The sequence below is a fragment of the Schistocerca cancellata genome, chromosome 4 (genome assembly GCF_023864275.1).
Source record: "Schistocerca cancellata isolate TAMUIC-IGC-003103 chromosome 4, iqSchCanc2.1, whole genome shotgun sequence".
Taxonomy (NCBI): domain Eukaryota; kingdom Metazoa; phylum Arthropoda; class Insecta; order Orthoptera; family Acrididae; genus Schistocerca; species Schistocerca cancellata.
In genome coordinates, this window is record NC_064629.1 from 653,997,485 (window position 1) to 654,015,427 (window position 17,943).

The 17,943-nt window shown below is 37.8% G+C and overlaps 1 protein-coding gene across 33 annotated transcripts in view; it reads right to left on the bottom strand.

The window, feature by feature from the left end:
- Positions 1–17,943, bottom strand: part of LOC126183349 (twitchin) — a 521,808-nt gene that overhangs the window by 305,526 nt on the left and 198,339 nt on the right. For 32 of the 33 annotated variants that reach the window (XM_049925263.1, XM_049925234.1, XM_049925262.1 and 29 more), the window contains 4 exons: positions 8,779–8,835; positions 5,804–5,872; positions 3,880–3,930; positions 3,282–3,398 (listed from right to left, as the gene is read on the bottom strand). In XM_049925263.1, the coding sequence (XP_049781220.1) occupies positions 3,282–3,398; positions 3,880–3,930; positions 5,804–5,872; positions 8,779–8,835 (294 nt within the window). The remainder of the gene's footprint in view (positions 1–3,281; positions 3,399–3,879; positions 3,931–5,803; positions 5,873–8,778; positions 8,836–17,943) is intronic. The other variant, XM_049925241.1, reaches the window with a different exon arrangement.

Genomic DNA, 17,943 nt, shown 5'->3' on the forward strand with positions numbered 1-17,943 from the left:
TTTCCTTTCCTAGACATGTAGTCCCCATTCAGCTATCATATATTCATCTGAAAGTAACTTTTTATACTGCCAAAATAATACTAGCTCTGGAGCTTATCAAAATCATAATGCATGAAGTGTAAGCACATCTTCTTCTAACACAGCCATCCACTCCATAATTACTTAATAAATTGGTGCCACATGCATTGCAGATGGTTACACACTTGCATTTCTATTGGATGCCTATAGCATGAGAAGCGCTGTCATGTCATGTCCCCAGTTTTTCTCTGCTTGGACACTACCGGACATACCAACATGGAGTGGTGCAACAAAGACTGAGGCAGAGACATTGCCTGAAGAATTGCAAACACTATAATCAGAAGCATTTACACAGTCCTAGTGTTTTTTTGTATAAGTGCCCCAGCATGTAAGTAAGTAATTTGCTTCTTAAGGCATTTTTTTTATGAAAATTAAAAATCTAAGGTAATCTGATTTGTTATTTTTGTTATTGAAGTTGTCAGCAGTAATATAATAATTATTGCTACTGTTACCACTATTTTAGAATTTTAGAAAACGATTTAAGAATTTTGAAGTCAGTGACACAGTTGATTGAAAATCCAGCTTACTTGAAGAAAATGAATTGCCACAGAATTCCAGTACTTTCTCCATTATCCTTTCATAGTTTGTTTCTTTACAGAGGAAGTTATTTTTTATGTTTGAAAAAAGATGAACAGTTAAGTCAAACTGGCTCTGTGGGTGAATATAGTGTCCATGTCCCTTACATACCACTTATGATATTATCAGGGACACAGAAATTTGATCCTCATATTTTTTACAGTTTGCTTTATAAGCTAAAACACATCTGAGAATTTTGAAATGATTACAGAACTATAAAATTAAATCTACTATCTAAATGTAGTCGATTCAGAATTTACTGTGGAAGCTTGAAGCCATATCCACCTTACACTACTCACTAGCACTTCCTTCACTGTGTTTCATTTTCTCAATCTTCTACTTCAATCTGCATTAACACATCTCTTGCCCTGATATTCAGTCTTGTTCACACACTCCCTCACTAAAGCATTTCTTTTTAGCCTTTCACTTACTAAAATATGTCCCATCTTTCTTAGTATCATAACTGATAACCTTGCCAAGCCAAAAAATTGGTCTCACACTTTTTGGTCCAAAATCAAAGATCTAACACAACTTACATGCCAATTGTCCCTTCTTACCTATAGTATGTGCCATGTGGTTAAGTCATGTAATGGACAATAATTAGGTTTCACCCTTTTTTTATCATGTTTACAGAAAAGAATGTATATTTCAATGTGACCATTGTTGGTGTAAGTCTTCCCAGTTAATGGCACTTCAGTATATTGCACATCAAGGGTCTTAAATGTAACCGTCTCAGACATGTAACTGTGGCGAGTGTCTATATATCATACTGTCATGTTTATATTGTGGTTGTCATTATTGTTGCTGTTGTTGTTGTTGTTGATGATGATGATGATGATGACAATGATGAAGATGATGATGATAGAAGGGAGGGAGTGAAACCCAATGCAGGAAATTAACCAACTTTTTTCAAATGGCACAAAGAGGGCTGCCACATTTAATACTCCAGTCCAATGAATGGATCATCAACAGGATTATCAAACACCTGCACTTGATGAGACACTGTGTAAATGTTTGGAATTGAATCAGGATATTGAAGCAAAGACTAGTAATCAGGAATTTTATGAAACAACCTTGACTCTCCTTGCAGGCCAAATGCTGGTCATGTTTGTAAATTTTTTTTCCCCATTACCTGGATTTAAACATGATACCTTCATATCAAGCTCTGCAGCAGAAGATTATGTGTGGCTCTTATGCAGATGCAAGTCTTTTGGCTTTATATCAGTTCAGTGGCTTGAGAGTCAGCAAAGTTGATTATCAAGCCAAGCACCTACTCATCTGTCACAATGATGCTCAGTGAAAACTGTTCAGACATTCCCATCACACAAAAATCTGAGGTGGTAACCAGGAATCATATATTGGATCATCACATTAATGGTTAACCATTACAATCCAAGGAATAAATGTGCTGAACTATATAAAATTCTCAATCAGTCCAGCTCACAAGCTATGTCTGTCAGGCATGAGTAAATAAAGCCTAATTATCATTAAAAATCTTGGAAGTAAGAATTTATGTTGCTAAGATAGCCTAACAGTTAATGTTTTACTGTATTTTTTATTGTACTTCTATTAATATTTTATTTATTCTGCTCCTCATTCACTTCTATGCTACAAAGCCTTTTGTACCTTTTAACTACCATGCTCTAAGCAGATGCCTGCTTTTATCACCGATTTCAATTTACCTACTATTTCTCCTTAGTTTATGCTCTGCTGCTTACCTGTAATCAAACAGACCTCTGCTAACCTAACTGCTACAAGTTGCTATCTTATGTTTTGGAATCTTTTCTCATATTTCTTTTTCCACTCTTAGTTTCTCATTTAAAAAAGGACCCCATATCCTAAATCCTTAAAATTTAGCCCTTACTTTCTACTGTTTCTGTTCTCAAGTGAACAGTCTTTATGAGTACAGTAATGAGAAGATTGTTTAGCTACTGTTACTAGAGATTAATACTTAATAGTTTCTAATCCATCAACAAACTGAAAAAGTGGACATAACTATTCGTCATTATACTGCTATTTCCAGGCAGTGCTTACAATTCAGCAAGTATCTCTTAGAATTTAACTGCTATCAAAGCTTTTTCTTCATTTAAAACTGTGTTTTTGTGGCAAAAATCTGATAAAAATGTCAGTACAAATATTTCACTGTATGTATGACAATTCCATCAGATAAAATTACCTTTAAGGAAGCCAGATAACTTTCAAAGGTGTACGTCAGTGCAGGAAAAGTATCATCATGAAGTTATTTTAAAATAAAAATAAACTCAAGCTATCAGAAATTCTACATAACTGCAAAACAGCACAAATAAAACTGCCAAGTACTTTTTAGCTACAAGTAATCAAATTTCTACAGGCAGGCTGCTGTGATGGTGGATTTGAGGTGAATCCTGAGACTGCTGCACATTCTAAAGGAGGTAAGCCATTAACAAGAGGAAGATACCTTTTAAAATGTAAATGTTTATGCTATTGTGCTCTCAAATCCACCTATTCACTGGGATCTCAATAAGCGTTACAGCAATTACACCCAAGTTAAAAATTCTACTGAATCACCGCTGAAATACTGCAGTAATGCCACAACAGTCAGTGGCCTACACTGTGGCCAACAAAATGAGCTGGCATCAAAGGCTCACCTTCGGAGCTATGTCATTAAATGATTCCTCTTCCTTGCTTAAACCATCATCCACCTCTTCTTCAGACTCTTCCTCAGAACTACTAGGAATATATGCCATTGGGTCGTATCTACGAATCTACATGTAATTATAGGGGTGAATAATTTACATGTGACATGAACAACAACAAGAAATTTTTGAACATCACACTTGCTTCACCAAACATGAACTACTACAGTCACATGAAACTGATGACTTATAAGAATACATAAAGTTTTAATTTTTTAAGTTATTGGTATCAGTTACAAACTACCCAATTACAAGAGCGACTTTCAGGATCTAACACAAATACAGTTCATACTTTCTCTAGAGGCTCTTCATTGTATTGGGGTAACAGTCCCTATTTACAAGTGCTGAACCTGTAAATCTGTTTATCCAGAAGAGCTTTATCACTAAACTGATTTGGGTAATTTTACTCGTAACAAATTAGCAAGAGGATCTTTCTTATTAATAATGTATATGAAAGGAAATCAACATTAAAACAGATGTAATCATCCATCTAAAAGTTAAAGTTACCAAAAATAATGAATTTCAGAGAAACAAAGAGCTACTAACTCACCTTTGGTGGTTCAGCTGGTTTATCAACAGACAATTTTCTTTCTTCTTTTTTCTGGTGAAGAAAGAGTATGTTATAATCATTAAGTAAAAAGACTATACATTAAACAGTTTAAAATCAAGAAACTCTTAATGTCATATTGTAGACATAACAAGAATATGCTAATTAGTACCAATATGATACACAGCTACATGGGCTCTGGTTGTCATATCACATGTAGCTTAGTCACACAAATTTCTCATAAGCTTAATTTACAGTTTGAAATGATATAAACAAAATATTACTGGTTATTCTGTTCTGGCATTTTAAAGTGGAACATAACGACTTAATCATTGATTCCAAAAAATATAAAAAAAATGCAAAAACATTCTCAATTCTCCAAGAATGTTGTAACACTACAATTCTGTTTTGGAACTGAATGTGGAACTAAATAAGAAGAGTCACATAAATTGAATTTTTATCATAATGTCTTCTACTATGAGCCACATAACTACTATCAACATCAGCTTCTTAATACAATTTCATAAAAACTATAAATTACTAAAAATTCTGATTCTTACATGCAAACTATAGGTAGTTAGCTAAAGATGAACTAGTACTTAACCTTGAAATTATATAAATCTTTTCTTACATAAAATATTTTGTGATAATTTAAAAAATTAGAATCAATAATGCTATGAAAGTGTGGCAGACATCCAAATTACTTTTTAAGTACATTGTTTACTCGACCTACGTACAAGAAGATTTCTTGTTGTCTTCCATGACCTCAATCAACTATGGTCAGCAATAAAAAATGAAATAAATTTTTATATACATTCCTGAGAAGGGCTTGAATAAGACTACATTATGCTGACATATAGAATTAATAAGAACTGAAGTCATCAAGATGAAAAATTTAAATATTGAGAATTGTGATTTCTTCTTTGCAGAATTTCTAACATTCCGATGGGTCAACCGCTATTACCCTCACAGACAAGTGTCATGTTCTATTTTGGAGGAAAATAGGCTACTACTAGCCAAGTATGCTACGATGATTTGATTCACTTAGAATAATCAATCACAATATCAATCATGAAAAAAAAAATTGCTGGCAGTCATTCGCAAATAGTGCATGTACAGAGTACATTTACTATACTGTATCCCATCATCACATCTAAAACAGAAATGGAGACATAGTCCACCACATACTCAACAGAGTGAAAAATTCATAAAACTGTCATATAATATAGTAGTAGCTCTTTCAATACCAACTTTTCAAAGAGTTTCATACACGTTTTATCACAAGAAACCTGAAAGACTATGAGATGGCACTGCCTAGCAACAGAATGCAGGGTTGTGATTAAATACTCAATCAGCAGGCCATGCACATTACGTTTGCTAAAATGTTACACTTACTATCTGTACACTGATCTAAATCATTTTCAGAAGGAGGCCGTGAGAAGAAAAGGGATAAGCTCCATCTCACTGATGGAGTGCAGCCAAGTGTGATTGTGTGACTTGTCTTTTGTTGTTTGTTAGTTACCACTTATCAAGACTAAGAACTATTAAATGCTTAAAATGAATAAAAATTACTTCTTTCAGGATTGTTATTGACACGTGTATTGGGGAAAGAACTTTTCTATCATATACAAGATTAGGTAATGGCTACATAGCTGGTTATTTACACCAGTGTTCCTAGACCATTAGGTTAGCAAGAGCTGAAGCAAACATAATATTTTACCAAAGCCTTATTTGTTGATTCAGAGTCCAGGGAGTCAATAAACAAAGAAAGAGACTGATAATGAATGATACTGCAGTCACGCAGTCATTTACTGGAACAGCTATGTGTAGAAAAGCATCATTCAATAAAACCTGAGTTCACACTGGATCTCTTACACTGTAAAGTAAAACTGCAGTTTTGTATATTAGAGAATGAATTATAATTTACCTTTTCTTCAGTCACTTTCTTCTCAATCGTCGATGATCTTCTGGACTGAACTTTAACTTCCTCTTCTACCTGTTATGACAAGAAGGAATCATGAAAATAAATGAATTTTTGGGCACATAATGCATGAAGTATAATCTATCATTATGCACTTACAGTTTCAACAAATGGAGTTGGATGTCTCCTTAAATGATGCAGCAATTGTAGAAAAATCACTGAGAATTACATCAACAATTGACATTTGAAGAATGGGTCAATCAAAAATTAATTAACCATTTTCAAATCAAACAAAATGCAAAAAATATGGAAACACACATATGTTTAAAAATATTGTGTATTAAAAAGTGAAAAGAATAACTGTATATTTGTTATGTGTGTACTTGTAATACAGAATAAATAAAACTGGACACTACAGTAACAGAATTGTCACAGACAGGGTGAACACAAAGAACTGAGAAGCTTGAAATAAGTGATATGGGTTGTCAAACTGTCCTCTCCTTCTCTTCATTCTAGATATTTTCTTCTCCTTTTCCTGCATTTTCACATGACTTCCTGCTGTCACGTGTCTCAGAATTATAACATCTAGCATCTCCTTCACTTTATCTCAACAGACTACAGTTAATAATGTTGTATTTTGATCTCTCATAGATTATTTTCCATTGTGAAATTTTTCTTTTAAAACAATGTTTTATATTTTCTTTCATCTATCCTGATACATTCAAAATTAGAATTCTCCAAATTGTCCCCATCCTATAGCTAGTGCCAATACACTTTATTAAATTCAGAACCAAACCACTTCTTGAACTGAATAAGTGCCCACTAAATAATTGGTTACATTCACTATCAATGAAAGCTCAGTTTTACTACTATGTTAACTGCAATGGTTGTGCACCAGTACCACCAGAAAATTAGATACACTACTACAGAATTTAAACTTACAACATTAGAAAATTCAATATTTTATGTTCTGCCTCCAGAAGACACTTATTTAGCATTCACAGAAAAAACACAGTAACTTACACAGTAATTGCTGTTGGGTGCTTGCATCCACAGAGCCACAAACATGCAGCTTTTCATTCAATGGTGCATCACCTCATATTTGTTCCATTGTCTGATTCACCCTTTGAAATAATGAAACTACAGACCATCAAACATATTGCTCCCAGCAATGACTGTAGCTCTGCCCTTATTGATAATGTATTATAAAAAATAAAATGATACCACTTCTGTACATTGGCTAACAGAGATCGCTCAGTAGTTACAAAGCCTGGTGCAAAATCCCATATACTGAGACATTTCAGACAGCCAAGCAAAAAAGTTGAAAGTCTCACAACTACAGACCTGCATTTTGTAATACCAATAGAACACCCAAATCTTTATTCAATAGTAAAGACAAACTGCAACCAATGACAGAGAGCAGTGTATATAAAATCACTTGCAAGCAGTGTGAAAAAGTATACATTGGTCAGGTAAAGTTGTGGCAATTAGGCTATGTGAACATGAGAGAAGCTGCAGACTAAGGAAGAAAGATTCAACCTTTATTGATTATCTTTGAACAGAAAACCTTTAATGTGATGTAGAATGTGAAGTCTTACATTATATTAAGAAAACCAAAAAGATGACCCAACTGGAAATGAACAAACACATGACACTGAATGCAAGCCTAGTATTAAATGATTAGACTCAATTTCCATATTCCCCTTTATTAAACTAAGTTTTCATTACAAATACTAGATTGACACTATAACTTCATCTTACTTCTCATCAGCTGTTAAATTTATCTCTGCATAAAAACTTTGTTTATGCCCCCCCTCCCCCTCCTCACTGGTTTTATAGTTAATGTAATTATTTCCATGTGAAAAAATGTTTTCCTAAACAAATGCTGTCATTTTTGTACATTCTGTACAAATGATATACTTTCTCTATAAGATGGTCATGCACCTATTTCCCATGACAACAGTACTAATTTGCAAAACCATTAAAATCATTTTGCCTGTGAACAAAATTGCTTTTTGGTACAGAATCTTTCAGTTTACTGGTTCAAAGTTAGTGCAATACTCTCTATCAGGAAAATCTTTTGATATGGAAGAGCAATGCTTGTAAACAAAAATTGTAAGAAACTGAACAGTAAGACTTAGTATGCACAGCGAGCAATCAACAGAAGTTTATGATTTTTCCTTCTTAGGGGATGACAATGATGTAGAATTTTTTGAAAGGAATTTCCACCACTTGACCGTAAATTACTGTTAATTTATTTCACACCATCATTATTTCAGTTTTATATTATTATTATTATTTACATATTTTTTGATGCTGCTATGTCATTTAGGCATGTTGGACAGTTTCTGATATTTCAACTTGCACTTTAGAATGGCTATACAGCTGAAATCATGATTTTTCTGAAATAAATGAATACTAATTTACAGTCAAATGGCAGAAATTGCTTCCAATTAAAAAAAATTGCATGGAATTGTGAAGTCTGAGAAATTTATCTACATATAACTACAGGAAACTACAGTAAACACGTTCATGATATTCTGCAGAAATTTCTATTGCTATTTACTCATTACTGAGTTTTTGACTTGTTTGGTCATCAGCAGCTGACAATTTTCATTATGTGCTGCCAAGTACACTTACTGTTATTCACAAATAACTGTGCAAAAAAGAGCGTTCAATTCAGAAAGCTTTTAAAATCACAAAGATATAGAATGGGTGGCCACTTTTTTTTTTTAACAATGTTTATAACACTATCCGAATAATCCATAAAATCATAAAATCGGAATTGAAATATTCACAAATAACTGTGTAAAAAAGAGTGTTCAATTCAGAAAGCTTTTAAAATCACAAAGAGATAGAATGGGTGGCAACTTTTTTTTTTAACAATGTTTGTAACACTATCCAAATAATCCATAAAATCATAAAATGGGAATTGAAATTTTGGATAGTATTATTTGACAAATACTGCAAACAGTCCTTACCTTCCCATCTGCAGTCTGGACAATGGATTGTCTTCTCACATCCCTTGTTTCCTCAATCTGTAGAGAGAACCATTATCATTAGAATAAATGTATAGTAACAGAATACCTATCTTATGTGTTATACGAAAAATCTTGTAAACAAACTTGGAGAGGAGAAACCCACTCTACATTTATCATGTTGAAATCTATACTATGTGAGAAGTACTGAGCACATTTTCTCAGAAACCTATTAAACAGTATATTAATATATTATATGAGTCTTACAAAGCTCTCAAAAAATTTACAAGGCTGTCATCTAATGTAGTATGTTGTTTCACTTACCATAAAGTTTATATATTATTCCTTAAGGAAAGGAGGAGGTTGATAGTAAACTTATCATAAAACAATGTTATTCCCAAAAAATTGCTGGAGAGTTCTTGAAGAAGATATTATAGACAAATTTATAAATGGTACCAAAACTTCAAGAAAGCTACTAACACAGAAGGCGAGAGCACTAAATGACAAATATTTTATTTTATTTTATTTATTTCATTTTCCAGTATTTTGCATGCTATTGATGTTAATAGTTCATAAAAATTGAATAATATACAATGGTACAAATAAATATAAAGAAAACAGTTAAATCGTGTTGATTTGCATACAAACACACAATGAGTATACGTTAAAATTTTAGATCTCCCTTCAAACAATCCAAAAATTCCTCTATGATATAGAAAGATTTTTTTTAAAGCCAATTTTTCAGAACATTTCTACAAGTTTTTAATGAGGAAATGTGTGCTTCTGGTGACAGTGCACTGGGCTACTTTACTCCAAGGTATGTATAGTTATTGTGAGCCTTGCTTAGTCTTGTTAATGATTAGGCAGTCTTTTCTTTGTGACATGTATTGTGACAATGAAATGATTGTCTTAATCTGTATCTCTCTTAGTTTTTTTATGTAGAATATTAAATATAAGTAATGATGGGACTGTCATGACACAAAGTTTCTTGAGAGGCGGCCTACAAGATACACTGTTTTTGAATGGCTTGTCTCCTTTTTAATCTAGAGGGATAACTACTGTTATGTTGAAGCAGGCCACAAGAGAACAACTCATAAAAATCCAATTTATTAGTACACAGAGTGATTGTTGTCTAATGTCTGCTATCTTTTTAATAATAAAATTTGAAATACCATACAAATCTTCTGATTTTGAATTGCTGCATTTTGCAGCATCAGTGACAGTAATTTTTATCCACTAGAAAGAGGATGTTGCAGGTCTGTTTCTATTTTTCTAGATATATCTGATTTATAGCTGTCATTTTGTTGAGTCTGGTGTCCTTTGTTACCAGAATTAATACAGAAGTTGTTCATTTTGTGGTGTCACCGTCAGACACCACACTTGCTAGGTGGTAGCTTTAAATCGGCCGCGGTCCATTAGTACATGTCGGACCCGCGTGTCACCACTGTCAGTGATCGCAGACCGAGCGCCACCACACGGCTGGTCTTGAGAGACTTGCTAGCACTCGCCCCAGTTGTACGGACGATTTTGCTAGTGACTAAACTGACGAAGCCTTTCTCTCATTTGCCGAGAGATAGTTAGAATAGCCTTCAGCTAAGTCCATGGCTACGACCTAGCAAGGCGCCATTAACCATTTCTAGAGAGAGTCTCACTTGTATAATCAAGAACGCTGTATACAAATGATGGATTAAAGTTAAGTATTCCAGCAGCTACGTACTTTTCTTTATAGCATTCATTACGTATCCTGTTTCAGACCTAACGCCAGCCTGCGTGAGTTGACGCGTGCATTTCGGCCTCCTCTCTCAATTAGTGTGCGTTGTGTTGGCTAATCTGCCGACACAACAAAATTTTGGCGACGAGGCTTAAAAGAGGATTTTGCGTTCGTATTGCACTAATTTACTTGTGTCATGGCTTCGCCACATTCTCCAGATGTACTATCCCAATTTTATCGCTTGCAGAATCAGCAGACGCAGGCCTTATTGGATGCCCTTGGACAGCACATCCTGGGTCAACGTGCACTGCAACTCGATGCGGCCACCGCCGCTTCATCGCTACCGCAGCCACAACACGCAGTTGCACCACCATTCCGTAATTTTCAAGCGGACATGGAAACATGGATTCCATCTCGCCGCCTACAGAATTCAAGGTAACGAGCAGCAGCCTCATCTCCTTTCTTGTGTAGGTGTGTCTACCTACCGTGTGATAGTGAAATTGTTTCCCCGACGCGACGTAGCAACTCTGTCCTACGAAGAAATTTTGTCTGCATTGGATGCCTATTTCAAAGAAACAGTCAATGTCATTGCAAAAAGGTATACATTCTTTCGTACAAAACGTACGGCCGGTCAGACTAATAGGGAGTGGGTTGCAACATTGCAAGGCCTTACAAGGGATTGTGCTTTTGAGTGTGAATGTGGACTTCCTTATTCAGATACTATGGTGCGTGATGCAATTGCACAGAACGTTTCTGATGTTCGTATACGGGAACAGATTTTGAAACTAGTCAATCACTCCCTTCAACAAGTGATAGACATATTGGATAGGCAAGACACACTTGACTTTGCTCAGGAATCATTTGAAACTTCGCCAGCTGTGTGTCACATTAACCGGCCCGCCGGGCGAGCTGCACGGAACTGTAAACAGCCCTCGCGCCCTTCCGCGCAGCCACGTGTGCCGCGTAAGCAAGCAAATGCAGTGATAAAATCATGCCCGTGGTGTGCTACTAGACATTCGCATGAGAATTGCCTGTCACGCCAGGCTATTTGCTTTTTCTGTAATAAGAAAGGTCATGTTCAAAGTGTTTGCCAGAAAAAGCTTAGATCGGACTCTCACAACCATTTCCGGCCCTTTGCTTCGTGCTAGAATCGAACCAAGAATACTCGGGCTCGTGAACCTTCGCCCATGGAAATTCATGTAGTAACTGCCACTCCGCCCAGTGCTACTCTCTCTAACAGTGACTGTGTTCGTGCCACAAAAAGTGTGTGTCGACGTCGATGGAAATCCCGTCAAGTCGCCAGTGCTTCTGTCCTAGAAACAGTTCACGTTGCACGAGACGGTCGCTCTTGTCGTCAGCAGGACAATAAACTTTTTGTAGATTTGGACTTTGACAGACACGTGATACCATTCCAGCTTGATACCGGAGCTGCAGTTTCACTACTCAATCACGACACGCACCAACAGCTCGGCAAACCTCCGTTGCGTGCCGCAAATGTTAAGCTAACTACATATTCAGGACAGCATATCCCTGTGTTAGGACAGTGCAGCCTTCTTGCAACATACAAGGGACAAACAAAACTTGTGTCTTTTTACGTCCTTCATTCTTCTTCTGCAGTGAACTTGTTTGGTTTAGATTTATTTCAGTTGTTTAACTTGTCTATCGTAAATCAGGTCCTATCAGTGAACCAGACTGTGCCTTCAGCCAGTGTTTCTCGTCTATGTGAAGAATTTGCAGACATTTTTGCACCGGGCCTTGGTTGCGCTAAGAACTATGAAGCACATTTGGAACTGAAAGTAAACACGCAACCGAAATTTTTCAGAGCGCGCAATGTTCCCCACGCATTGCGTGATGAGGTCGCAAGAACATTAAAAGATTTAGAATCACAAGGTGTAATTGAACGTGTGCCGGCTTCTCTCTGGGCTTCACCCTTAGTCATTTTGCAAAAACCTTCCGGAAAACTGAGACTTTGTCTGGACTTCAAGGCAGCAGTGAACCCGCAACTAGTGATTGCCACTTTTCCCTTACCCTGCCCGGAAGATCTTTTTCATAAACTGTGCCCGGGTAAATACTTTTCGAAGTTGGACCTAGCAGATGCGTACTTGCAAATACAGGTGGACGAAGAATCCCAGCGCGTATTGGTGGTTAACACGCATCTTGGTTTGTACCGATTCAAAAGACTGCCATTCGGGTGTGCATCCGCCCCTGCGTTGTTTCAGCAATATTTACAAACTGTTTGTGCGTCGGTCCCTACTGCTGCCAACTATCTGGACGATATTGTGATCTCCGGAAAGACAGAAGACGAACATTTAGATCATCTCCGAAGATTATTTCAGCTCTTGCGACAAAATGGTCTTCGCTTGCGGAAGGACAAATGTGTGTTTTTTGCTCGTGACTTACCATATCTGGGACATGTAATCAATGCCCAAGGCATACATCCGAGTCCAGAGCACCTCCGTGCCATACAGGACTTGCCTTCCCCGCAGAATTTGAAGCAGCTACAGAGTGTGTTGGGAAAAATTAACTATTATCATAACTTTGTCCCGCATGCCTCTTCCATTTCAGCTCCGCTTCATCGCTTACGCCGTAAAGGTGTTCCGTTCGTCTGGACGACGGAATGCGAACGCGCCTTTCGCCAGTTGAAATCGGCGTTGCTTTCAAATATTTGCCTTACACCATTCGATCCCCAGAAACCCCTTTTGTTGATGGTAGATGCATCGGATTTCGGGATCGGTGCTGTGCTTGCGCACAAAGATGGTTCGCATGATCGCCCTATTGCCTTTGCGTCCAAATTGCTGTCGTCTGCGCAAAGAAATTATTCACAGATAGAGAAAGAAGCTTTGGCTCTCGTATTTGGTGTTACACTTCCCCTTGGCAACGCTTACACATCGATTTTGCTGGTCCATTCTGGAATGCTCGATGGTTGGTTGTGGTCGATTCCTTCAGTAATTTTCCTTTTGTTGTCCGGATGTCTTCCACAACGTTTTCTGCCACCATCCAAGCGTTGTCCGCTATCTTTTGCATTGAAGGTCTTCCACAGACTATTGTTTCCGACAATGGCCCACAATTCATGTCCGCAGAATTTCAGTCATTCTGCAAGGCTAATGGTATTCAACATCTGACATCCGCGCCGTTTTCGCCTCAGTCAAACGGTGCTGCTGAACGATTGGTCCGGACTTTCAAGTCACAGATGTTGAAGTTAAAAGAGTGGCATTCTCGGGAGGACGCGTTATTGCTCTTTTTGTCCTCGTATCGCTCTCAGCCCCGTGATGGTCGCTCGCCGGCTGAGTTGCTCCATGGTCGTCCTCATCGAACCTTGATGTCTTTGCTGCATCCGCCGCATCAGGTTCCTGTGCAGCAGCAGACTCCTGCTTTTGCTCCAGGCGATGTTGTATTCTATCGCAACTATCGCGGTTCACGGCGTTGGCTCGCAGGGAGCATTCTTCGCTGCCTCGGCCGCGTGATGTATTTGGTTTTGGGGGCCTCTGGTGAGGTGTGTCGGCATCTCAATCAGCTGCGCCTCTGTTGTCGCACGGGTTCTGCCGCTCCTCGTCTGCTTTCAGCGACGGTGCCGTCCGGTCAGCTCCCTGGGGACCCATCTACTGGCTCGCCTCATCCCCAGGTGTTACCGACGATGCCTTCCATTTTGCCCCATGGCGACGCGCCGCCGCCGCCGCCGCCTGTTCTCCCGCCGGCGCCGCCCGCAGTGGACGCTTCACTGCAGCCGCCAAGCGCCTCCCTGGGTCACACGCCGTCGATCGCTTCCCGTGACCAGCTGTCCTCCGCCATGGAACTCTTGCCCGCTCCGGACCAGCTGTCGTCTTCGCCAGTCGGGCGCTCTGACTCAATGGAGGTCAACCCCTCAGCCCCTCCTGACTATTTACGGGCGCATACACCGCATGTTGACGTGCACCCTGGACTAGGTTTTCAGGCGTTTCCTAGCTCCCCTCGGACCAAATGGCCGGGTGCGGGTGGCACAGCCTTGCCTGTTGTTAGGCTCCCCACCTCATCGCATACGTCAACATGGGACCCTCCCCACGGCGGGCGGAAGCCTTATAACACGACCATTTGCCGATTTGTGGGGGAGGAATGTGGTGTCACCGCCACACACCACATTTGCTAGGTGGTAGCTTTAAATCGGCCGCGGTCCATTAGTACATGTCGGACCCGCGTGTCGCCACTGTCAGTGATCGCAGACCGAGCGCCACCACACGGCAGGTCTTGAGAGACTTACTAGTACTCGCCCCAGTTGTACGGACGACTTTGCTAGGGACTACACTGACGAAGCCTTTCTCTCATTTGCCGAGAGATAGTTAGAATAGCCTTCAGCTAAGTCCATGGCTACGACCTAGCAAGGCGCCATTAACCATTTCTAGAGAGAGTCTCACTTGTATCATCAAGAACGTTGTATACAAATGATGGATTAAAGTTAAGTATTCCAGCAGCTACGTACTTTTCTTTATAGCATTCATTACGTATCCTGTTTCAGACCTAACGTCAGCCTGCGTGAGTTGACGCGTGCATTTCGGCCTCCTCTCTCAATTAGTGTGCGTTGTGTTGGCTAATCTGCCGGCACAACACATTTCATTGGGTGTGATATTGATAGTGTCACAAGTGGCTCTATTAGTATTGGCCAGTTCTGCTTTGATGATTATCCAAGTAGCCTTGCATTTGTTAGCTGAAGGTATTCACTGATCTTTGATTTGTCATAGAGACTGAAGACCTGTGCTCTTAATTTTTTGAGGGCAGGTGTGAATCATCACTGTAAACTTCTATGATTACCTTTGCTTAGTTCCACCTTGTGTCTTTTTAAAATTTCAGGACAGCACTTATTAAGAAACAATATTGGCAAAGCTGTCAAAAGCTTCATCAGCATTTGTAAATTGAGACAGGAAGCTGGACCATTCAATCATACAAAGCTCTGATCTGAAAGCATTGATATGAGAATCATTAACAATTCTAATGGACTCAGGTTGTTCACATTTTTGTCAGCAATTTTAACCATATCCCTTCATAATCTGATAGATACATGGTATTAAAAAGTTGTATTTCATAAATATTTCTTTCTACATTTGTTATAACATTGTCCAGACACGATAGTCATCTTGTTGATTTGTTATTTGCACAAAACATATTGTGTATACTGGGGACATAGGGCTTTGCTGTTGTAACCCAAATGTCAATATTAATATTCCCAACAATTAAAATATCATGTTGACAATATTTTTGCAAGTGGGAGATTGTTCTATCCAGTAAATCTGTGAAGACATCACTATTGCTGACAGGGGTATGGTATACAGACACTACAATTAGTTTGGGACCTAGAAATTACTGAAGTTAACATCAGTGCATTTTACCAAAACATCGTTCCTGACATATATCGAAGTACCTCCATAGTTACTATGACTTCTACAAAAGCTTGATACTAAACAAGAGGCTCATGGCTCATACAAATACAGTTGCTTCTCATTTAGCCAATATTATTTCATTCCTCATGTTAAGTTAATATATCAAATAGATAATGAAAACATATTGTATATTACATTTTGGTAGTTTTTCACTTAGTATTTCTAATTCTACTTCTAATTTTTCTAACCTTTTTTCATATGTCACATCTGAGAAACCCACAGTTTTGAAAAATGAACTCCACACACTCATTTAAACTTATACATGAACACCTAACCTGGACTTCAGGAGACATGTTTGATAAAGAGTTTAAATCTAAATTTTATCATTGGGTTTTATCACTACATAGAGAGACAAAGGGGTTTTGTTGATGTCATTTACATACACATAAATTTAGATTAGATTAGATTAATACTTGTTCCATGGATCATGAATAGGACACTTCGTAATGATGTGGAACGTGTCAGGTTAATTAAGGATGTCTGTACAAGATATTACATTACACAAAATATTGCATGACACTAATGTTTAAATTGTTTTTTTTCTTATTTTTTTATTTTTTTCCCTTAATTTATATCTAAAAATTCAGCCAATGAGTAGAAGGAGTTGTCATCTAGAAATTCTTTTAATTTATTTTTAAATGTTAGTTGGCTATCTGTCACGCTTTTGATGCTGTTTGGTAGGTGACCATAGACTTTTGTGACAGCATAATTTACCCCTTTCTGTGCCAAAGTCAGATTTAACCCTACATAGTGAAGATCATCCTTTCTCCAGGTGTTATAGCTATGCACACTGCTATTACTTTTGAACTGGGTTGGATTATTAACAACAAATTTCATAAGTGAATATATATACTGTGAGGTTACTGTAAGGATCCCTAGATCCTTAAATAGATGTCTGCAGGATGACCATGGGTGGGCTCCAGCAATTATTCTGATTACACGTTTTTGAGCAATAAATACTTTTCTACTCAACGATGAATTACCCCAGAATATGATGCCATACGCAGGCAGTGAATGAAAGTAGGCATAGTAAGCTAATTTACTGAGATTCTTATCACCAAAATTTGCAATAACCCTAATAGCATACGTAGCTGAACTCAGACGTTTCAGCAGACCATCAATGTGGTGCTTCCAGTTTAGCCTCTCATCAATGGACACACCTAAAAATTTTGAAAATTCTACCTTAGCTACAGACTTCTGTTCAAAGTCTATATTTATTACTGGAGTTGTGCCATTTACTGTACGGAACTGTATATACTGTGTTTTATCAAAATTTAAAGAGAGTCTGTTTGCTGAGAACCACTTAATAATTTTGTGAAAAACATCATTTACAATTACATCACTTAGTTCTTGGTTTTTGGATGTTATTACTATACTTGTATCATCAGCAAAAAGAACTAACTTTGCATCTTCATCAATGTGGAATGGTAAGTCATTAATGTATATCAAGAACATTAAAGGACCTAAGACCGAACCCTGTGGGACCCCGTACTTGATGACCCCCCAGTTTGAGGAATCACCTGTTGTTTTAACATTACATGAACCACTTATTTCAACTTTCTGCATTCTTCCCATTAAATATGAATTAAACCATTTGTGCACTGCCCCCCTCAAACCATAATGATTTAGCTTATCTAAAAGAATTCCATGATTTATACAATCAAAGGCCTTTGAGAGATCACAAAAAATACCAATGGATGACGTCCGGTTATTCAGAGCATTTAATATTTGATCTGTGAAAGCGTATATAGCATTTTCTGTTGAAAAGCCTTTCTGAAAACCAAACTGACATTTTGTTAGTACTTTATTTTTACAAATATGGGAGGCTACTCTTGAATACATTACTTTCTCAAAAATTTTTGATAGATATGTCAGAAGAGAGATTGGGCGGTAGTTGTTGACATCCAACGTATCCCCCTTTTTATGCAATGGTTTTACAATGGCATATTTCAGTCTATCGGGGAAAACACCCTGCTCCAAAGAGCTATTACATACGTGGCTGAGAATCCTACTTATCTGTGGGGAACAAGCTTTAAGTACCTTGCTGGA